The sequence below is a fragment of the Sapajus apella genome, unplaced genomic scaffold (assembly GCF_009761245.1).
Source record: "Sapajus apella isolate SASKATOON/1434 unplaced genomic scaffold, GSC_monkey_1.0 scaffold132, whole genome shotgun sequence".
Taxonomy (NCBI): Eukaryota; Metazoa; Chordata; class Mammalia; order Primates; family Cebidae; genus Sapajus; species Sapajus apella.
The window spans coordinates 1011632-1035687 of NW_022437072.1; the positions used below are offsets into that span (position 1 = coordinate 1011632).

Below are 24056 nucleotides of genomic sequence, written 5' to 3' on the forward strand. Positions count from 1 at the left end.
CAAGCTGAAGAGAATGGAGTAGAATATTTAAAGTGCTTAGACAAAATTCCCCAACCAACCTAGAATTCTGTACCTACTAAAATTATCCTTCAAATATGAAGGAGAAATAATCACCGTCTCAAAGTAAAATTGAAAAATTGTGATACCAACAGATTTGCCTTGCAAAAATGTTAAAAGACGTTCCTTAGAGATAAGACAAGTAATGTAGGTCAGAAACTCAGCTCTTCATAAACAAACGATGAAAGAATGTATTTGACTATGTATGTTTCGGTATATATCTTATGTATATACGTGTACATATTCTTATGTAAGCTTTTGTCAAGTAAAATGAATGACAGCAATGACACAAGGCACAGGAGGGAGGAATTAAGATTATTTTCTTGCTACAGGTACTCATACTACCTGTGCATATCCTGTTATTTGAAAGTAGACTTGGATTATTTGTAAATGTATATTGCAAACTCTAGAGCAACAACTAAAAAAACAAAACAAACAAGCAAAAAAGAAGTGGCCAGGTATGGTGGCTCATGCCTGTAATTCCAGCACTTTGACAGGCCGAGGCAGGCAGATCATGAGGTCAAGAGATTGGGACCATCCTGGCCAGCATGGTAAAACCCTGTCTCTACTAAATATACAAAAATTAGCTGGGTGTGGTGGGACCTGCCTGTAGTCCCAGCTACCAGGAGGCTTAGGCAGGAGAATCGCTTGAACCTGGAAGGTGGAGGTTGCAGTGACCTGGGATAGTGCCACTGCACTCCAGCCTGGTGACAGAGTGAGACTCCATCTATGTAATATGCTAAGAAAGGAAAGAAAATACAATAATTGGCCAGGCATGGTGGCTCACACCTGAAATCCCAGGACTTTGGGAGGCAGAGGCAGGCAGATCATTTGAAGTTAAGAGTTCGAGATCAGCCTGGCCTCTGTCTCTACTAAAAACACAAAACAATTAGGTGGGTATGGTGGCACACACCTGCAATCCAGCTACTCAGGAAGCTGAGGCAGGTGAATGGCTAGAACCTGGGAGATGGAAGCTGCAGTGAGCCGAGATTGCACCACTGCACTCCAGCCTGGCGACAGAGCAAGACTCCGTCTAAAAAAAAAAAAAAAGAAAGAAAAAGAAAATACAATCATATAAAATGCTCAGTTAAAACTGCGAACAGCTGGGTGCAGTGGCTCAGGCCTGTAATCCCAGGCTGAGGCAGAAGGATTGCTTGAGCCTAGGAATTTGATATCAGCCTGGAAAACAAAGCGGGTCCCTGTCTTTATGAAAAACTTAAAAATTAGCTTGGCGTGGTGGTGTACACCTGTGGTCTCAGCTACTTTAGAGGTTGCAGTGAGAGGATCACTTGAGCCCAGGATTTTGAAGCCTCAGTGAACTGTAATCACACCACTAGGTTCCAGCCTGGATAACAGAGCAAGACCCTTGCTCTAACACACACACACACACAGCAGAAAAATTGTGGCAGACATAAATAGGAACAGAGAACAAGGGCGACAAATAGAAAGCAATAGCAAATACAGTAGATATTAATCCAACTTTATCAATAATCACTTCGAACATCTATGGTCTAGCTCCACCAATTAAGAGATTGTGAGAATGGTTCAAAATATGAGACCCAACCCTACGTTTTCCACAAGAAACCCCGTTTAAACGTAAATATGCATATAGGCAAAAAGTAAATAGAGAAAACTACATCATGCTAACACTAATCAAAAAAAGTAGGAGTAGATATATTAATTTCAGACAGAGTAGACTTCAAAGCAAGGAAAGTTATCAGGGCTAAAGAAGAGCATTACATAACGATAAAGAGGTCAATTCTCCAAGAAGACAGAACAATCCCTAATGTGTACGTGCTTAACAACAGAGTCAAATCACATAAGGCAAAAACGGATGGAACTACAAGGAAAAATAGATGAATCCACTATTATAGTTGAAGACTTCAACACCCCTGTATCAGATACCAGAAGGCAGAAAATCAATCAGGGCGTAATTGAACTCAACACCACCATCAGTCATCTGGACATGGTTGACGTCTATAGACTGCTTTATTCAACAACAGCAGAATAAACATTCTTCTTAAACACACATGGAGCATTCGCCATGACAGACCACATTTTGGGCCATAAAACACACTTTAACAATTTAAAAATCATACAAATCATGCAATGTCTACTGTCAGTATACTTCTAAATAACACATGGGTCAAAGAAGAAATCCCAAGATAAATTTTAAAATATTTTGAGCTACAAGAAAATGAAAATATAACTTACCAAAATGCATGGGAGGAAGCAAAGTAGTGTTTAGAGGGAAATTTGTAGCATTGATTGCATATATTAGAAAAAAAAGGAAGACCTGAAAATCAATAAACTTCCATCTTAGGAAACTAGAAAAAGAAGAGTAAATTAAATCTAAAGTAAGCAAAAGAAAATAAATAATAAAGGTTAAAGAATAAACTGGTAAAACTAAGTTAAAAAAAACAGTAATCACACCAAAAGCTGGTTCTTTGAAAAGATCAGTGAAATCAATGAACCTCTTAGCCAGGCTAAGAAGAAAGGACACAAATTACTAAAATCAGAAATAAAAGAGGGAACATTTCTACAGATCCCATAAACATAAAAAGGATAATAACAAGTACTGTAAGCAACAATATCCCACTAATTTCATAACCTAGATAAAATGGAACCCCTTGAAAGACACAGTCTGCCAAAACTCACACAAGAATAGACAATCTGAATAAGTCTGCATAGACTAAAGACATCAAATAAATAATTAACCTTCCTAAAGTACCCAACCCATAATAATTCCCAGGAGTAAACTATGGCTATGTCCATGTTGTTGTTTGCTTACTCTCTGGATGGACTGAGGCTTTTCCTTGCTAGGGAGCTGTGACTCCACACACTGATCTTCCTAAAACTGTTTTTTCAAAACAGGTCAAGGAATTTGGTTATACCATTCACAAAGTTGCCTCTTTTTTCTACTGATATGGTAAAAGAAAACAATCGCATAGGATGTGTTTGGTTGGCCATGTATAGTATATTGAATTTTCCTTATCCGTCTCTAAACCATGCCAAGGACATGAGCCTTCTGTGTGTCATTAAAAAAAAATTGGGTAGTCTGAAAGTGTTCTTAGTTCGGACCATTTGGGGTTTCTGTCAGAGTAACTTTCCCATTTACATCTTGGAACAGAGCCTTTTGTGTACAGCCCTTCGGGATTGGCGGGGTGAGGGGACTGGGATAAAAAAAGCCATCATCCAAAGAATGGAGCGGGAGGATCAAAATTTAGGATATTTTATTGACCTGCTAGACGCGTTTACCTTATCTTCGTATTAAGCCCATTTTCTTCATTAACCAGTTGATGCTTTGCGAAGCCATATCACTTGACCAGAGTCAAACAACAACTAACAAACAGCAGTGCCCAGATTTTTTTTTTTTTTTGCTGGACTCGGTGTTTTCCATTCAAAACCAACAAAAACCCAAAACTCGTTCTTTTTCACATCAAAAGCAAACACCAAACCCGAACCCAAACCCCAAGGGCCCCACCCTTTCAAAAGGGCTTCTCCGGATCACTAAGTCCTAGAGGTCTTTGGCCAGGCCTGGGTCCGATCTAGACAGGAGGCTAATTCCAGCGTTCCGCAAATCCTCGCCAAGTTCCATCCCGGCCAAAGCAGGGACGCGGGAGCCCCTGGTCGCGCCGAGGCCGGTGGTTGAACACTCCGTGCACGTGCTGGGGACGAAAGTGCGGACCCGCCACGCAGGTACGCGCGCACCTGTCGCCGCCGGCTGCGCGCCGCGGGGCACTGGGTACGTGCTCCGCGCGCACGCGCCCGACAGTGTTCCCCGTACCGGCGCCGGACGCGGGCGCGGTGCTTCTGCACTCAGGGTTCCGCGAGCGAGGGCGCTCCGTGCCGAGGGGAAGTCTGGGAGGGGCCCTTTTCCAGGCGGTCGCGGCTCCCCCTGGCGGCGGACCTGCGGCGCTGGACGAGCGCAGTCAGGCGTTCTCCGCGGGCAGCCGGCGGCGGGGCCTTGCCTCGGAGCGCGGGGTCCTCGGCGGCCTGGGCGGCTGCTGCCCCTGCTGCTGTCGTAGGCGAGGACGGCTGTTAGTGCTGCTGCTGTTGGTTCGTCGCGGCGGCGAAGGAGGAGGAGGAGCAGGGCGAGGCGACTGGGGAAGAAGGAGGCAGGCGCGGCGGCAGCGGCGGCGCCCCGGGCCGGCGGAGGCGAGGGGGCGGAAGATGGCGGACGTGCTTAGCGTCCTGCGACAGTACAACATCCAGAAGAAGGAGATCGTGGTGAAGGGAGACGAGGTGATCTTCGGGGAGTTCTCCTGGCCCAAGAACGTGAAGACCAACTATGTGGTTTGGGGGTAAGTCCGGCGTGCTGTGGCGCGCGGGTGGCAGGGCGGACTTGGGCGCCCCCAGGCGACCTCCTGGGCCCCTCCCCCCGCTGCCCCCGGGGCTGGCACCAACGGGGCTCGAGGGAGGAAAGTTTCTCTCCAGAGCAGAAGTTGTACTTTTAGGGTGAGGAGAGAAGGGAGGAGCTCTGGAGCCGTCCATCCCTTTAAATTTTTGGGAAGCCCCAAGGAAAGGCACTGGGGGAGCCTCCGACTTCCACGGTTGACTTGTAGCAGTAGGTGTCGTGTACCCGCGAAGCGTGCGGCTGGCGCACAAGGGTACCTGAGCAAAGGTGCACAAAGGAGCAGGCGTCTGCGGCCGTGGACGCCTCTTTTTGTCCCCCCGCCCCCCCGGGGCTGCCATGTAACTGTCTCCACTGGTTCTTGGAACTCATGGTTTATTTCATCTCCTTTCGTTGCTGGGGGGAGCGAGGGCGGGTTGTTCTTGTAGAAGACAAAAAATCAACTCTGAAGTTAGGATCGGAAAGAAATTGGGTGAATTTGGGCAAGTCATTACAACCTGTGTCAGGGTGGTCTTCGGGAATTTCTCAGAAAGTTACTGGTGAAATGGAGTGAGCTTTACAGATCTAAGAAATTGATTGTGTGATTTTGGGAAGTGTATTTTTAAAGGGAAATGCTTTGGCATGTCGGTCCATGTGAAGTTTTATCAATTTTAGTCATTCAGAAAAACTTCTAGAGATAGGTCTAACGGTCATTAGGGGCCTTTTTAATGATGTCACGTCACTGTCATTGGTGCTTCATTTAAGTAATTAGACCTTGAGCTGAAATTTTCCTCCTCATTTTGTTTGTTGGAATGGAAGCTTTATGAAGAGTCGATGAAAAACTACGGAAATTTAGATTGTTGGTTTGTGTTTATTTTTGAGAGGGAGTCTCGCTCAGGCTGTGGTGCAATCTTGGCTCACTGCAACCTCCGCCTCCTAAGTTCAAGTGATTCTCCTGCCTCAGCCTCCAAATTAGCTGAGATTGCAGGCGCCTGCCACCGTGCCTGGCTAATTTTTGTGTTTTAGACGTGATTTTACCATGTTGGTCAGGCTGGTCTCGAACTCCTGACCTCAAATGATCTGCCCCTCTCGGCTTCACAAAGTGCTGGGATTACAGGCTTGAGCCACCGCGCCCGGCCTGTTGCTTGGTTTTTAATTTTTTTGGTCTTGCAATTTAATTAGCTTTATAAAATGTTGATCAAATGACATTCTGAGTTTCTGGTGTTTTATCCTTTCAAAGAATTTGCTTAGATAGAATTACATGTGGTTGGATTTTTTTTTTTTTTTTTTTTTTTTGAGACGCAGTTTCGCTCTTGTTAACCAGGCTAGAGTGTAATGGCGCGATCTCGGCTCACCGCAACCTCCGCCTCCTGGGTTCAGGCAATTCTGCCTCAGCCTCCTGAGTAGCTGGGACTACAGGCACGCGCCACGATGCCCAGCTAATTTTTTGTATTTTTAGTATAGACGGGGTTTCACCATGTTGACCAGGATGGTCTCGATCTCTTGACCTGGTGATCCACCCGCCTCGGCCTCCCAAAGTGCTGGGATTACAGGCGTGAGCCACCGCGCCCGGCACGTGGTTGGATTTTTAATGAAAATTTTTTTTTTCTTTAAACAACGGCTAAGGAGTACCTAGAATATGAAGTGGTTCAATCTGAGGAGTAAAAAAATTTCTAAGATGCTGGTTTCTACCTCAAAGGAGGTTAACTTAATCTGAATAGAGATTAAACGGGTAAGTTGATGTGAAATGCTTTCTATAATAACTTATGAAGACAGCAGTCACTTCTAGTTAAAAGTATTTACGGAAAGTTCCATATAGTTGTCTTTGGCAAGTTCACTTCCAACAAAGTTTTCTTGAATGAGTGAACAAATAAATAAGCTTTAAAGGGTAGATAGGAGTTCTCTGGGTGAAAATGATGGTTTGAGGCTTCCAAGATGAGTGAACTCTATGGTTAAAGGCATGAGAACTAGAAAGTAAATGTGTTGACAGCAATTCAGTGAAGCCAGTGAAAAAGGAATGTTTAGCACAGTAGATTTTAAACTTTTTCAACAGTGAATCACACCAAGAAATTATTTTTATTTTCTATATGTGCACATGCACATGTAAATATATACATGTAAAACACTAAACAATACTGGCTCTTCTTATTGCATGCAGTGCATTTTATTTTTCTCTTCTATTCTGAAAATAGAAAAAATACAGTTGTTAACTGGGTTCCATAGTACAATCATTGATAGTGGTGTGTGGTTTGAAATACACTGGCTTAGAGGAAAAGTGGGACTAGAAGCTAGCTAGAAAAGTAGGTTTAGGGCTGATGATAGTGGGCCATATTCAGACGGATTCAAAGCTTTATAGATGGGGCAAATGTAGTAGGAAGGGTGCGATTGGAATGAGGTAAGTAGTACCTGCGTTAGAGAGCTTGCACCATTAGTATATTACATTGTTTTATCACAGGTAGAATAGGATTTTGGTTTTGCATTATTGGTCTAATTTGAGGGATGTCGTGACAGTCATACCTCTGAAATCCAGTGTTGTGCCCACTGTAAGAACGTGAAGGATGTTGTTCAGCAGTGTTTTATTTAGCAGGAGCTGTAGGATAAATTTCTTTCCTACTTAGCACTGGTGATAATTGTGCTGCTTCTAAGCAGTTTATTTTCTCTTACGGATCCTCTTCAATAAGGATATGATTGAATTTCTTTATTGATAAAGCCCAGAGCCTAATTCGGGCCTAATTCTATAAAGCGTATAGTACCTTATATGAATTTTTTGTATTTTTACTACTTCTTGTTTTTTGTCATTGCCGCCTTTTGTGTTTCTTTTGCGATCATGACAGTCTATTCATTATTAGGTTTTATACTTTATTTTTGTGAGCTATGTTAAACCCATTGTTACACAGCAAAGTTGTGTAGATAAAGTAATCCGGCCCAAAGAGTCGAATTCGAGTTGTGAGTAAAAAATCTTGCTTTGATTATTTCAGGACTGGAAAGGAAGGCCAACCCAGAGAGTACTACACATTGGATTCCATTTTATTTCTACTTAATAATGTTCACCTTTCTCATCCAGTTTATGTCCGACGTGCAGCTGTAAGTAGAATCCATGTTACTTATCCATTTGTCAGTTTTATTATTTATTTAAGAGATGGGGTCTGGCCCTTTTGCCCAGGCTAGAGTGCAGTAGTGTGATCATAGCTCATTGCAGCCTTGAAATCCTGGGCTCAAGTGATCTTCCCACCTCAGCCTTCAAGTAGCCAGGACTGCAGGCATGGCCACTGTATCTGGCTAATGTTTTTTTGTGTGTGTGAAGATAGAGGGGTCTTGCTGTGTTGCCTAGGCTGGTCTTGAACTCATAGCTTCAGTGGATCCTCCTGCCTTAGCCTCCCAAAGTGCTGGGATTACTGGCAAGAATCACTGTGCCTGGTCAATAATTCATTTTAGAACTTTTTTTTTTTTTGAGATAGGGTGTGGCTCTGTTGCCCAGGCTGGAGTGCAGTGGTGCGATCTTGGCTTACTGCCCCCTCCCCCTCTCCGGCTCAAGCCAGCCTACCACCTCAGTCGCCTGAGAAGCTGGGACTACAGGCATGCCCCACCATGCTGGGCTAATTTTTATATGAAAACATTAATTTATTTTATTTTTTGGCTTCATGATGGTAGGTATCATTTGAAATGGATAGCTTCCTTTACGGGTTTCAAATCAAAAGAATGGAAGGTTTGCATGAATGTCTCCAGGAGAGTCAAAATTAGGCAACTGTATGGCTTACACAGAGTTTTTAAAAATCTGTGACATATTTATGTAAAATGTGGGTAATGTTTATAACAGAGGAAGTTTTAAAGGAATTTATAGAGCCAGGCTTGTTAGTACACACTGGCAGTCCCAGCTACTTGGGAGGCTATGGCAGGAGGGTTGCTTGAGTCTAGGAGATAAAGACCAGCATGGGCAACATAGTGAGATGCCATCTCAAGAAAAAGAAAACGCAGAAACACTAAAGGCATTTATAGAGGTGTTTAAACAAACTTTTAAGCCTGTGGAAGGACCTTGTTACTTCAGAACTCTGGTTTAATCCCAAGAAAAATTTTTTTTGATTGTAAGGAACAAGATTAGCAGACATTAAAAAAATATATATATTTTAATCAGTTTTGTGCAACTGTTTTTATACTCTAGAGAAGTTCATTTGTTTTTAGTTTTGCTTACTTTCTCAGTGTTTGAAAATTTATTACTCAGAGGAGATCTCTGGAAACAACTTGAAAACATAGACTGTGATGAGATTTTTCATCTGTAGGGAAGTATGTTATAATCAATACATAAATTATAGCAGTATATTATAATTGATAAGTAAATAAGATTTAGAGTTATTTGGATAGGATAGCTGTATGATATGGAAAATTGCTATAAATGCCCAAATAAAATGGCCTAAAAAGATACTTAAATTTTTTAAATGAGCTTTTCCCTCAGATTATTTTCGGTAGAGTTGAACATAACATTTTTTTGAAGATATAATTGAAATAATTAAATGCCTGCTTTTAATATTTGTTGCTTTTGCTTACTCACAAGTACATACTTAAAATTAACTATGGAATGTATTTATAAATAACTGCTTTTCCCTGTATCTTTATAGTTCTTAAAACAATTTTCTTAAACTTTTCTTATAGTTCTTAAAATAATTTTCTTAAACCTCATTGTGTCTGTCATCACTGGAGCTGCTTTTTGAGTTACCTTACACAGTTGCTGGATCACATTAAGCTGTGTGAAACTTAACTTCTAAAGCCCTAGCCTCCCTCCCAAGTAGAAATAGTTAAGGTTTCTGGCTTATGTGAGGTATCTTTCAAATAATACCTTGTTATTTAAAGCAACTGAAAGCTGGGTGTGGTGGTGCATGCCTGTAGTCCCAGCACTTTGGGAGGCTGAGGTGGAAGGATCCCTTGGGCTCAGGAGTTCAAGACCAACCTGGGAAACATAGGGAAACCTCGTCAAAAAAAAAAAAAAAAGCCAGGCATGGTAGTGTGCACCTATACTCCCAGCTAGCTACTCAAGGGGCTGAAGTGGGAGGATCACTTGGGCCCAGGAGGTTGAGGCTGCAGTGAGCCATGATTGCACCAGTGCATCTAGTGTGGGTGATAGAGCAGGACTCTGTCTCAAGGAAAAAAAAGAAAAAAAAAATATTTTTATATATATATATATATATATATATATATAGACTTACTGATTGAGTGTGTGTGTGTGTGTGTGTGTGTGTGTGTATAGCAGTTGAGAAAGTATCCCGTCACTTAGTGGCCTTTGTATTAAGCCATAAGGCTTCCGCTTTCCCGAGCAAGAAATAGACATTTATGTTACATATTTAAAAACATATAATTAGAGTGAGTGAGACTACTTGAGAAATAATGGGAAAAAATAGCATCAGCTCCCTCTTTAAGGCTATTTTAATTCAGATCTTTAAAAACTAAATTAGGTAGTTCTTACAGTGTTTTGTTGGATATATTCATTTTACTGTAACAAAGATTCAGATAGTTGGCTTAGATTTATAGATTCTGGTACTGGGAAATGGTTGTACACATAACTGATAGCTATAATGTTACTGGGGACCTTGGGACCCTTGGTTGCATAAGATTTAACTCTTATTTTTCTTAAATATTTGTCAAATTAAAAGAGCAGGATTCTAAAATTCCAAAGTTCTGTGAATTTGAGGTTGTTGTCTCCTATTACTTTGTGTTATTTGCTCTTTCCTGTGAGCAGACCACTCTTGAAACACATATTCCTGACCCTTAGCTCCTATTTTAGTGTGAGTAGATGTAATCTTTCTCAGAGGACTGTAATGTGCATATGGCTCAATAGTGACGAAATGATGATGCAAGTTATTAGACTTAGAAACAGTAACTTAAAATTAAATCTTTTAACTGTTTATGATATTCCAGGTAGACTGGTTTATTTTTATTTTTTATTTTTTGAGACAGAGTCTTGCTCTGTCACCCAGGCTGGAGTGCAGTGGCAGGATCTTGGCTCGCCACAGCCTTGCTCTCCTGCGCTCAAGCTGTCTTCTTATTTCAGCCTCCTGAATAGCTGGAGCTATAGCCGTGACTGCAGGCACTTGCCACCATGCCTGGCCAACTTTTATATTTTTGTTGAGATGGAGTTTCTTCATCTTGCCCACAGGTCTTGAACTCCTGGGCTCCAGCAGTCTATCCACGATGGCCTCCCAAAGTGTTAGAATTACAGGCGTGAGCCAGCATGCCTGGCCTAGGCTGGATAATAGAAGCGCAAAAGAACTCTGCACTCAAACTTTTAAACTCATAAGGAGACTAAAATTTAGCTTGACCTTTTTAAAATAAAAGATTAATTTTTAAGTGATTAAATACAGTTTATGTAAATCATTGAGGAGTCAGTGCAGAATGTTTGGTGCAATGAAATATAATAAGCATTTGATATAAGGTCATTGGCCAAAGATACTAAAGGTTCTTGTTACTTCATTGTTACTCATATAAAGTGACAAAGGATTTAAACTGGAATCTCTCAGCTACTAATTTTTCTTGGACTGTTTGTTTGTGTTTGAAACAGTCTTGCCTCAGCCTCCCCAGTAGCTGGAATTAGAGGCACCCATCACCATGCCCGGCTAATTTTTGTATTTTTAGTAGAAATGGGGTTTCACTATGTTGGCCAGGCTGGTCTTGAATTCCTGACCTCAAGTGATCCTTCCGCCTCGGCCTCCACATAGTACTGGGATTACAGGTGTGGGCCATTGTGCCTGGCCATTGCTTTATTTCTAATAATTATCTTTTGTATAACTTCCTGGAATTTCAAAAAGAAATGTATTTATTTATTCGTTTATCTATTTAGAGACGGAGTCTTTCTCTGCTGCCCAGGCCAGAGTGTAATGGCTCAATCTCAGCTCACTAAAACCTCTGCCTCCTGGGTTCCAGCAATTCTTCTGCCTCAGACTCCTAAGTAGCTGGGATTACAGGCGTGTGCCACCACACCCAGTTAATTTTTGTATTTTTAGTAGAGACAGGGCTTCGCCATGTTGGGCAGGCTGGTCTCGAACTCCTGACTTCAGGTGATCCACCTGCATCACCCTCCCAAAGTGCTAGGATTACAGGCATAAGCCTCCACGCTCAGCCAAGAAAATTATTAAAAGTAACATGTTTGATAAATTTTCAGGATTTTTATTAGGTTCTTATAGCCTAGTCATTTTTTACAAATGTGATTTAAAATACATTTTATCAAGATATTTTGGAATAAAATTCAGACATTACATGTTTATATTTATCAAGTTGTGTATCATTGTTATTCATTTGATACCTCATTTAAAATTTTGGCTTTAGACTGAAAATATTCCTGTGGTTAGAAGACCTGATCGGAAAGATCTACTTGGATATCTCAATGGTGAAGCGTGTGAGTACTTTTTAAATTGTTCCCACCCTTAAACAGATATTGTTTCTATTTTCCCCTATGAAATAATGATTAGTGGGAAGAGAATTTGTGTTTCCACTAAAAAAATTAACCTACTTTCATTTTTGTCTGTGTGCTCATCTTTTTCATACACAGAGAATACACTGTCTTTGATTTTAAGCTCAGTCACCCCTTCCTTGTGTGTGGATTCCATCTCCTTTCACACAGTCTCAAAGACTTTGTCTTTGTAAATTGTTGTTTCTCTCTTACATTATCAGTTTCTACCTTTTTCTGGATCATTCCCTTTTAGAATACCTACAGAAAGATCTCTCATGTTTAAAAAATGCTTTTGACACCACATTCCTACTGTCTACTGCTTCATTTATCTTCTCCCTGGGCTTGTAACATTCTTTGCAAGAGTTCGTGTGGTTATCATTGCTTCTTCTTTACCTCTGTTTCTTTCTTGAAGCCACTGTAGTCTGGCTTTCATCCTCAGCATCCCACTAGAATCACTCTTTCTAAGGTCAACACTGATTTACGGATTGCTACATTGTTTGGTCTCGTACCACCCTTGACCTCTCAACAGCATTTGATACTATTGACCACTTTTTTGAAATCCTTTCTTCATTTGGCACGTGGAACACCAGACTCTTGATTCTCTTTCTCCTCATTGTTCACCTTTCAGTTTATATGGTTACTTCCATACCTGACCTCTACTTCCTGAAGTTTCCAAGACCTGATCTTTTTTTTTTTATTGTCTCTCTTAACCTTTATTCTGTGGCTGATCTCTTTCAGTTTTATGCCTTAGATATACATATGCTGATAAAATTCCAAAATTTTTTAATCATTGACTTGTTCCAGGGCACCAGATTTATAAATTTACTGTCAACATATTTCCTTGAATGTTGAATAGGCATCTGAAATTTAACATATTGAAAATGGAATACCCAATTCCCTCTTTCCCTTCTTCCCTCACACAGAAAAAAAAACAAGTCTGTTCTTTCATCAGTGTTCCCACTTTAGTAAGGAGCAGTGGTACCCTATTCCTGCAGTTGCTTAGGCCAAAACCTGCGAAATCTTTTTCATATCTCACATCCATTCTATTGACAAGTTCTTTTTTTCTGTCTTTAAAATTATGACAACTTCTTACCATCCTACCCATCCTATTTCATCCTTTCTTTTTAGATTATTGCATAGCTTCCTTACAGCCCCCACTCTTTATTTCCTATAGTGTAGTCGTAGTAGAGTGTCTTGTTGAAAAAGTACATAAATTTGATTGTGTCACTCACCTGTGGCTTCCCATCACACTTAGAATAAAACTCATGCTTGTTACCCTGGCCATATCTTGCCTCTGAGTAAATCTCTGTGATTTCATCTTCTACCAGTCTTCCTTCACTTACAGCAGTCAGTGTTTTTGGTATTTTAGCTATGCTCATCTTAGCGCCTTTGCGCTTTCTCTTTTCTCTGTCTTGAGTTATCTTTCTTTATATTATCACATGGCTCACTTCATTACTATTTCATTTAGATCTGTGCTCAAGTGTTCTTCCAAATGTTGTTCCATCAAAGACTTCTCTAACCACTATCTAAAATATAGTATTCCTTTCCTGCTTCTGTGGTCTTTATATAGTGCCATCCTGATTTATTTTTTCATCAAATCCTGTACATTGACCAAAAATTATGTATCTGTTTATGTACCTAACTAGTACATAAACAGATAGTACATAGACAAACAGTGTCTGTCTTCCCTGTCAGAAAGTAAACCCTACAGGGATAGACAGTCATTTGTCTTGTTAAATACCCAGCATTCAGAATAGTGGTACATGGTAGGTTCTTTTTTTTTGATTTTTTTTTTTTTTTTTTTTTTTTGAGACAGAGTCTCACTCTGTCGCCAGGGGCCAGGTTGTAGTGCATTGCGATTTCCGCTCACTGCAACCTCTGCCTCCCCGGTTCAAGCAATTCTCCTGCCTCAGCCTCCCTAGTACCTGGGACTACAGGCCCGCCCCAGCATGCCCAGCTAATTTTTGTATTTTAGTGGAGATGGGGTTTCACTGTGTTGGCCAGGATGGTCTCGATCTCTTGACCTCATGATCCACCCGCCTTGGCCTCCCGAAGTACTAGGATTACAGGTGTGAGCCACCGCGCCCGGCCTACATGGTAGGTTCTTAAATGAATAAATGAATAATTATTAATTTACTCTGAGTACAATACATCGTACAAATACATTGATATAATAGAACTATTGGGTTTTACTTTGCTGAGTGTGGAATGTAGTACCTTTAAGTCATTAACAGCTGTCTTGTCATTCATGGCTTTAAGCAGTAAGATCGATTTCAAAGATAATCTTGTATATAATGGAAAGATCATTATTAGGAGTACTTTCTTCCTATGCTGTCCTCATTCAGTAAGTAGTTATTAAATGCTTATTTTTCAAGGCATTATGCTGGGTGTTGTGCAAAATGCAAAATCCTTGTCTAAAACATGTAAACATGTTTACTGTCATGGAAGGAAGACTGGACACACAAAAGTTTCAAACCCAGCAGGATTGAAGGAGGAGTCTCAATTCTGTGAAGAGGATGGCATTGGGGAGGATAGAAGCAGCCTTTTTTTTCTTTTAGCGTTGGGATCTCACTGCATTGTTCAGGCTGGTCTTGAACTCTTGGCTCAAGCAGTCCTCTCTTGGCCTCCCAAAGCGTTGAAATTGCAGGCATGAGCCACTGTGCCCAGTCATTTTTTTTTTCTTTTTAAATCAAAGCAAATTTGATTCTTTGGAGCAGTATTTCTCTGATTTTTTACGTGATGAGAATCATGTTGAAAATGGTGTGTCTTTTTAAAGATTTTTTTTTTGGCTTCAGAAGATATGTAAAGTCTGACATTCTCTATTCTTAAGCATCACAGGCGAGCCTGATAAATAGGCTAGTTTTGGGGAAGTGCTTTAGAACAAATGACTTTTTTTTTTTTTTTAAATTTTTTAGAATCTAGAGTTGCTCTTTATCCATCTAATATGTCAGTTTCTGTAGGACAAATTTAGTCACTAAGCATATTGCTTTGCCACTTTTTAAAAACTTAATTTAATAGTTTAATGAAAAGCTTGAGCAAATATTAAGACCGTATTCTTAAGGAGACATAACTGCTTAAAAAAGTTAGTTCTTAATTTGTACATTTAACATTGTCTCAATAAGAATCTGCAGTTTTTCTCAAGGTAAGAGTAGAACTAAACACGATGATTCTAAAGTGCATTGGCAGAAGTAAGGATCCTAAAAATGTGTAGAAGATAAATGAAAAAAGACTAGTCATTCTAGAGAACTTATAATAAAACTCCAATAGTTAAAAAAACTAAATGAATAGATACACTAATAAAACAACTTTATCTGTTAGGTTAGAAATCTATATGTGCATTTAACGTGTGAGTAAAGAGACATGTCAAGTCAGTGGGAGGAAGGTGGGATTTAGTTATAAGCTGATAAAAGTAATAAAGTTCTGTATTACAAAAAACAAAAGATATGTCAAACTGAGAAAAGACATTACTGTTTCAACTCATCACAGATAAAGGGCTAATCTCACTAATATATGAAGGGTCTTGGAAATGTATGCATAAAAGACCAAATGCATTATGTCATAAAATTCACAGAAAAGGTGATAAAATCATGAAAAATGCTTAATTTCATTTATAATAAGAGAATTGCAAATTTAAACTATACAGAGATAGGTTTTGTTTTTTGTTTTTTACCTGATGGACAAAAATTTAAGTCTGATAATGTGCTCTGGTGAAACAATGAGAAAACAGATATTCTACTATATTGTTGGTTGTAATGTTAATCAGTACCCCCCCCATTGAAGAATTGGCAGCAATCCAACATTTCAAATTTAATGTAGAAATCCTATGTCTGAAACTTTATCCTGAAGGTATATTTAGTTTAGTTTTTTTACCAGTTGTAAATAACTAAAAATTACATGTGTAGGGTGAATGATAACTTTAAAGAAATCTTGCTATTTTATATATATATATATTTACATATTTATGTATGAAAATGTATGGTGTGACTTTATATGTATATTAATATATCATTGTGCCATTGTTTGTAACAACAAAAGACTAACATTCAACAGCTCATCAACAGGGACCTCGTTAAATAAATTGTAATTAGGCCATACAATAGAGTACTCATAGGTACTTGTAGCGTTAAAAAAAGAGTGAAAGAAATGCTCTACTTACTGATATGGAGGAATATGGGAGATAAGTTGTTGGGTAAAAAAGAAAGCAGGGTTCAGAACAGCACGTTTAGTATGTTACCTTTTGTATTAAAAAGTAAAAATAATTTTGATTTCTTGTATCTACAGAAAGAAACTCTAGAAGGATATGTAAGAGACTAGTTGGCTGCATAGGGTGGCGGGGACTAGGTGAATGGGGACTGGTACTCCTCTTTTTGTTGAGCCGTTTAAAAATTAAATAATTAAAAAATTGCATGTTTAGGGTGAATGCTAACGTTAAAAAATATTGCCCTTATATATACATGTTTATGCATTCATTTATGTTTAGATATACCTTATTAGGTGTCTGTGTTATGATATTGGAGTATATTCTTTTTTTTTGTTTTTTTTTAAAGACGGAGTTTCGTTCTTGTCCAGACTGGAGTGTGATGGCGTGATCTTGGCTCACCACAACCTCTGCCTCCAGGGTTCAAGGGATTCTCCTGCCTCAGCCTCCCAAGTAGTGGGATTATAGGCATGGGCCACCACGCCTGGCTAATTTTTGTATTTTTAGTAGAGATAGGGTTTCTCCATGTTGGTCAGGCTGGCCTTGAACTCCTGACCTCAGGTGATCTGCAAGCCTTGGCCTCCCAAAGTGCTGTGATTACAGGAGTGAGCCACTGCGCTGTGTGGAGCATAGTGTTTGAGATGATCTCACTGAAATTAGCATATCCTTTGAAGCAACTAATTTCAGTCACATAATCTCAGTAAATTAGTAAGCTAAATCCCTAAAAATAGTTTGTCCTCTTAGGGACTTTCTAGTATAAAAAACTGCTTTAAAACTTAATTTTTTACCTAGAGAAATCACCACATAGAAGTATATTAAAAACCTAAAGCATTTCACTTGTAATAATGTCCAGTATGTATGTTCAAATATTAATCTTCACATGAATCTTTTTATATCTTCAGCAACATCGGCAAGTATAGACAGAAGCGCTCCCTTAGAAATAGGTCTTCAGCGATCTACTCAAGGTATGTCTTGTTGCATATTTATATTGAACTTTCAGAGGCCCGTTCCAAAACTACACATTTATTTACTTCTCTTTTATAGTCAAACGAGCTGCGGATGAAGTTTTAGCAGAAGCAAAGAAACCACGAATTGAGGTAAAGAAACTATTTTAAACAATATTTTTTATATTGTTAACTGAAATTTGGATGTTGTAGAACAAGGATTCTTTGCGGTAACCTGAGAAGCTTTTTTTCTTGGAAAAATTTTTGTGGCAGAAAGAACGATAGATTAATAAGTAGCTCAGGCTATAGTTTTTGCCCTCTCACATGCAAGCTATGTGATGGACACAACATATTTTTCTTTGCTTTTATAGTCTTTTTGTTGAAAATACTGGCTCAAGGGTCAGAATTCTTTTTCCTGCTTTTTTTTTTTTTTTTTTAGGCAGAGTCTTTTTTCCCCCAGGTTGGAGTAAGTGGTATGATCATAGCTCACTGCAGTCTCGACCGCTGAGGCTCAGGCGACCTGAACAGTTGGAACTGCGGGTACCTGCCACCATGCCTGGCTAATATTCTCTCTCTCTCTCTCTCTCTCTGTATAGTATTATTATTATTTTTTTGGTGGGGGTTTTCCATGTTAGCCAGGCTGCGTAATACTTTCTCTATGAAAGGCCAGATAATAAATATTTTAGGCTTTATGGGCCGTACAGTTTTTGTTGCAACTATTTCACTTTAATAATATAGTGTGAAAGCATTCATAGACAATACATAAATGAACAGATGTGGCTATGTTTCTGGGTTTTTTTTTTTTTTTTTTTTTTTTGAGCCGGAGTCTCTCCCTTTTGCCCAGGCTGGAGTGCAATGGCTCCATCTTGGTTCACTGCAACCTCTACCTGCTGGGTTCAAGCAGTTCTCTGCCTCAGCCTCCCAAGTAGCTGGGATTACAAGCACCCACCACCACGCCCTGCTGATTTTTTTTTTTTTTTTTTTAGTTTTAGTAGAGATGGGATTTCACCATGTTGGCCAAGCTGTTCTTGAACTCCTGACCTTGTGATCTACCTGCCTTGGCCTCCCAAAGTACTGGGATTACAGGCATGAGCCACTGTGCCCAGCCAGATGTGGCTACATTTTTATAAAAAACTGTAGGAAAGATGGAGGGCCAGAATTGGTCTTTGGAATATAGTTTTTCTGCCCTTGAAACAAGGATTTATGGGGGCTTGCTTTACTGCTTGGAGCTGTGAACATAAAGTACATACTATGTAAATGTAATTTTAATTAAGCATATTCTGAAACATGGATTTGATATTTTCAAGAGAGTGATAATTGATTCATTGTTACTACCGTATGCTATGTGATATTCTAAGTACTTTATATGTATTAACTCATGTAATCATATTTGCTCAGAAATATATGCATAGTACTTCTAGTCCTCATGAAGCTGGTAGTACTATGCATGTCATCTATGAGTGAATAGGCTCAGACAGAGTGAGTTGCTGAGGTTTGAAGAACCAGTTGGAACCTTGGCAGTCTGGTTTCTAGCCATTCCACTGGGTATAAATTTTGTTGCTGTAAAACTGAATGTTTCACCTTACATGACAGGAGATTGCGACCTGTGGTAAACAGTGTATGTATTTAGGGATAACATTTATTTGATCTCAAATTCCTGGTCTCCAGCAGTCTGCCCACCTTGGCCTCCCAAAGTGCTAGGTTTACTGGATGAGCCAGTGCAGCCAGCCCAAGGGGTACCATTTATTTGAAGCAACCTGAACGTCACAGTCTAATTATTTGAAAAAATTCAGCATGGCAGAAGTCCTAATTTCCTAGGATTCTAATAACTTGAAAAATCAGCAGGAAATAGCATAATACATATTTATCTAGATCATTTGTAGTGTTGAAATGTGTTACGTAAAAAGCTGTGGATTTCATAATTGGTTTTCAGTTCAGTGTATATTTTTGAGAACCTATAAGGAACTATGCTAGGAAAGAGAAACTAAGGGCAGAGTTTCTGATTTGATAAAAATCTAGGCCACAGTTGTTTTTAAAATCAGCAATTTTGTGAAGAATTTGAGTAATCTGGGCTATATCTTTATTGCAAATGGAAAAAATTGGATGCATTTGCCAAAATATTTTTGCATTTATTTCAGCTGATGTATTCGTTTTAAGATTTGTACGTGATAGATTAGCAGTGGGACATAAATTGGAACCCAGCATCTTTTTGGGTCTCTGGAGTGCTGCTGCTTTTTATACAGTTTTGTATTCCATTAGTCGTAGTCATTGACTCTGGTCTGCAGTTTTGTTATTTGTTGAATGTGGACATTAAACTAGATCAGGGTTACCAGATTTTGTTTTGTTTTTAACCATCTGCTTTTCAGACTAAATTTTACCTGACGTCATAATACATAAATTAGATAAAAGCTGAGCTACCAGGGTTAAATTTCAGACGAGATCTTCAAGTGGCGCATGAGGCATTTAGTTGGAAGCTTCTAACATTCTAGGGAGCCTCCTCTGAAAGCTTTTAGGGTTTTCCTTGGAACATTCTGATTAGTGCTATGGAGTCACGACCTGTAGCTACAGATGAAAAAAGATGGAGATGCCAAAATGAAATTTTTGACCAAGTGAAGGCTTGTCATAACATTTGGTTATTAACTTTCTCAAAAATAGGAATTTATTTGTCGCATGATGTCTTTCTGAAGAAAGGCAGCTGTGATAGGGGAAGAACACTTAATCATAAAAAAGTGGCTAAGCAAGTTTTTCCTAAGCTTCTAGGTGATTCCACTTTTAAAATTTAACATATATTTATTGTTATTATCTTTCTGTAGCTAAAAGTAGTCTTGAAGTTGACCTAAAGACGCTGATAACTAGAATTGTATAGGTAGGAAATTTGGTAAGAAAACATTACATGTGGGGGTTTTTTTTGTTGTTGTGTTTTTGAGATGAAATCTTGCTCTGTCACCAGGCTGGAGGGCAGTGGCGCGATCTCAGCTCACCACCCTCCGCCTCTCGGGTTCAAGTGATTCACCTGCCTCAGCCTCTTGAGTAGCTAGGACTATATGCACCACCACGCCTGGCTCATTTTGTTTTTTTTTTGTATTTTAGTAGAGATGGGATTTCACTGTTTTGGCCAGGATTGTCTTGATCTCCTGACCTCTTGATCCGCCGTCTTGGCGTCCCAAAGTGCTGGGATTTCAGGCGTGAACCACTGCGCCGGCCATGTGTAGTGTTTTTTTTTTCTTCCTAAAAGTTAAAAACTTAAAATACACTGACCAGCAGTTATTTCCAGGATGAAGAGTGTGTGCGCCTTGATAAAGAGAGATTGGCTGCTCGTTTGGAGGGTCACAAAGAAGGGATTGTACAGACTGAACAAATCAGGTAAGAATTTTTTTTTAGTAGGAAGTAGATAGTTTAGATATACCTGACTGTATATGGAAAAGTAATATTAAAATGCTCTCCACATTTACATTTACCTCTTGGATTCATTGTATGCTTCTGTGCTCTAAGTTCATAAGAATATGTGTGGGGATTGGAAGTCATTGGGTTTGTCATGCTTTTTGAAAAGTCTTCTTGATTCTATTACCATATTGGTCTTTCTTTTTAAAAATTGCTTTATAAGCTGAGAAATTCATTTTATGTAATCTCTTATTGATTATGTATAGCAGAGGTCAGCAGGCTTTTTCTAGAAAGTGCCACGTATTAAATATTTTTAGCTTTGCAGGTAATATGGTCTCTTGAAGCTACTGAACTTTTGTGGTAAAGAGAAAGCAGCTATAGACAATACATAAATGGTTGGGCGTAGTTTCTTCACTCTTTAAAAATGTTTTAATTTTTCTGGATTTCAGCTACTCAAACTCAAAGTTGTTTCACAGCTTACTTATGTTCTTTTTTTGGATTCTTTTCTGTCTGTTTATTTTCTTTTATGAATTATTTTCAGATAGTTTCTGTTGTATTGAACTTGACTAATACTTTGACAGTTCACTTAATTTTTAAAAAATTTTTTGGATTCATTACCTGTTATATTCTTTTTTGAATTTTTTTTGATAGTTTCTGTTGTGTATTCAATTTTACTTTTTTTTTTTTCCTGTAATCCCATGGATGTTTCATCTCCAATATTGTGGTTTTCATCTCAAGAAGTTTTTTTTTTTTTGAGATGGAGTTTCACTCTTGTTGCCCAGGCTGGAGTGCAATGGTGCCATCTTAGCTCACTGCAGCCTCCACCTCCTGTGTTCGAGTGATTCTCCTGCCTCAGCCTCCCAAGTAGGTGGGATTACAGGCACATGCCACCATGTCCAGCTAATTTTTCTGTGTTTTGCTCTTTTAAAAAAAAAAAAAAAAAAAAAAACTACTTCATCTTTTCATTTAACTTGTTGAAATACAGAATATAGTTCTAGTAATTATTTTCATGACTTAAGATTGGTATTTCTCTTATTCTGGGTCATATTTTCATGTTTTATTACATATCAAGTGATCTTTGATCACACACCAAACATTTTGTATACTTTTTGCGTTGTTGAGTGCTAGATATTGTTGTATTTCCCCACATCATCTTTAGCTTTGTTTTGGGACACAGTTAAATCACTTGGAAACAGTTTGGTTTTTTTTGGAGGGGGTGTGTCTTGGTTTTAATTTATCTGAACATTAGTCGGCTAGGATAATTATTCCCCACCCACTGAGGCAAGACCATTCTGAGTACTCTACCTAATACCTCATGAATATGAGGTTTCATTCTGGCTAGTGGAACAGGCACTATTCTTCACCCTGTGTGATCACTGGGCACTATTCTGTTTAATCCACTTGGGTGGTTCTTTATTCAACCTTAGTTTCTTCATATTTATGCACTAGTGAGTATTTTGCTGGGGTACGTGAGTGGGATCTCCTGTGCAGTTCTCTCCTCAGGTATTCTGGCCTATGGATTCTAACCAGCTTGGTCTTGTTGTAATCCGAGCTCAATTTCCTTGTATCAGAGAATCCGCTCAGTTCTACATGGGTTCTGCTCTTAGAACAGAAGGCCATGCTTTGGAAACTTAGAAGGCAATAAACTGAGGCAGTCATAGGGCTTACTTTATTTCTCATTTGTTAGGGAATTACTGTCCTTCATTGCTTCATATCTAGTGTCTAGTAAACCATTACTTTATGTATTTTGACTGGTTATTTAAAAGCTGGAGGGTTAATCTAGCCTGTGATACTTCATATTGTCTGTAAGAAAAACTTACATGATTCAAAGTCGATTGCAGGCTTGATTATAGTTTGGAGAAGCACAGTAGTCTCCCAGCCACCCTCTGGGGATTCGTTCTAAGACTTCCAGTGGATGCCTGAAACCTCGGATAGTCCTGAACTCTAGCCAAGAAGTACCAGGGTCACCTTTTCATTTAAGGGAAGCAGAGGTGTATGCGAATTGCTAGCGTCACTACTCTTGTGTTTTGGGGCCGTTATTAGGTAAAACAAGGACTACTTGAACATAAGTACTTTGATGCTGCCATAGTTGATTTGAAAACCAAGACGGCTGCTAAGCGACTGACGGGCAGGTGGTGTGTACAGTGTGGATACACTGGACAAAGGGGTCATTCTTGTCCAGATATCCCAGGCAGGCATACCAGGTAGGAGAGTACAAGACTTCAGCAGGCTACTTGGCATGGCACATAGTTTAAAACTTATGAATTATTTATTTCTGGAATTTTCTAATTAATATTTTGGACTGTGGTTGATACTGGGTAACTGAAACTGTGGAAAGCCAAACAGAGGAATAGTGTATTTGAATTTGGCTTAAGGTATCCTGGTGTGCTTTAGATTTTAAGGGAAATTTGCACAGTACTACACAAAATACATCAAATGCCGGATGCATATTGAGTGCTACTATAAAGTTCCTTCATACCTAATCTAAATAAAGTTAGAATAATATGTAATATTACTGTATTTAAACCTGCAGGAATTTTCCTCCTTTTTCCAGATTTTGTGTAACATATTTCAAGATTTTCATCTTGTGACTAAAGTAATATTTTTGTCTACTGTTATTAAGGTACCCAAACACTTTTTCATTCTTTTTCTCATTTTACATGCTAAAAAAGACATTTTGCTTAAGGTTATCATTTTATGACATCTGTACTTTTCAGTATTAAGTCTTTTTTTTATAGTTCTGCAAACATAGTCTCTTTTTCCTATTTTGGCTATTTGAAAAGGAAAGGGAAGAAAAAGAAAACTGCATAAAACATGGTTTTGTCTTCCAGAGATTAAAAGGAGTATGTTTTTGTGGCGTATAAAAGCCTGTCACTTAAAATAATGTTCTGCACTGTGACATACAAGTTTGAAACCTTGAAATAAATTTCAAGGAAAACCTGGGCTTTGAACTTTCTGTAGGATGAATTTTCTACCCCCTTGCAAGGTGCCTTCTCTGTGTGTGTGTTATTTCCATAGATACAGAAAATATAAAAAAACACACCTGTATTAATAAGTCCTGCTTTTTTGCAGGGAAGAGGTGAAAAAATGTGAAGAATTTTGTTGCATTGATACTTCTAAGACATTACTAATTTGCTCTTAGAATGATATCTTGACATGAATTCTTTCTAAAATTTTATGTAATTGCAGAATATCAAGTCAGTCTTACAGATAAGGAAACCTTAATGATTTGCCATTAAAGTGTTTTTACCAGAAATTTATAAATGTAACAACCTATATTTATGATACACTCCAGGAATCCTTGCTGTGAAAATGTAAAAAAGAAATTTTTTTTAGGTCTTTGTCTGAAGCTATGTCAGTAGAAAAAATTGCTGCAATCAAAGCCAAAATTATGGCTAAGAAAAGATCTACTATCAAGACTGATCTAGATGATGACATAACTGCCCTTAAACAGAGGAGTTTTGTGGATGCTGAGGTAGATGTGACCCGAGATATTGTCAGCAGAGAGAGAGTATGGAGGACACGAACAACTATCTTACAAAGCACAGGAAAGGTAATTAAAATGTTTTGTTCATTCACTGAAGTGAGAGAGAGAGAGAGAGAGTGTGTGTGTGTGTGTGTGAGAGAGAGGGGGGTGTAGAGAGAGAGAGAGTGTGTGTGAGAGAGGGGGGTAGAGAGAGTGTGTGTGTGAGAGAGAGGGGGGTGTAG

General features: G+C 39.0%; 1 protein-coding gene across 2 annotated transcripts in view; it reads left to right on the plus strand.

Moving 5' to 3' along the window:
• The first annotated feature begins 3839 nt into the window (after window positions 1-3839).
• The window catches only part of CDC73 (cell division cycle 73), a 124980-nt gene continuing 104763 nt past the window's right edge, over window positions 3840-24056 (plus strand). For both annotated transcript variants that reach the window (XR_004264151.1, XM_032262873.1), the window contains exons 1-7: window positions 3840-4361; window positions 7369-7474; window positions 11702-11771; window positions 16926-16988; window positions 17068-17120; window positions 20242-20330; window positions 23685-23901. Coding sequence is in view for 1 of the 2 variants with exons in the window: in XM_032262873.1 (XP_032118764.1) it covers window positions 4231-4361; window positions 7369-7474; window positions 11702-11771; window positions 16926-16988; window positions 17068-17120; window positions 20242-20330; window positions 23685-23901 (729 nt within the window). In the remaining variant the exon portion in view is untranslated. The remainder of the gene's footprint in view (window positions 4362-7368; window positions 7475-11701; window positions 11772-16925; window positions 16989-17067; window positions 17121-20241; window positions 20331-23684; window positions 23902-24056) is intronic.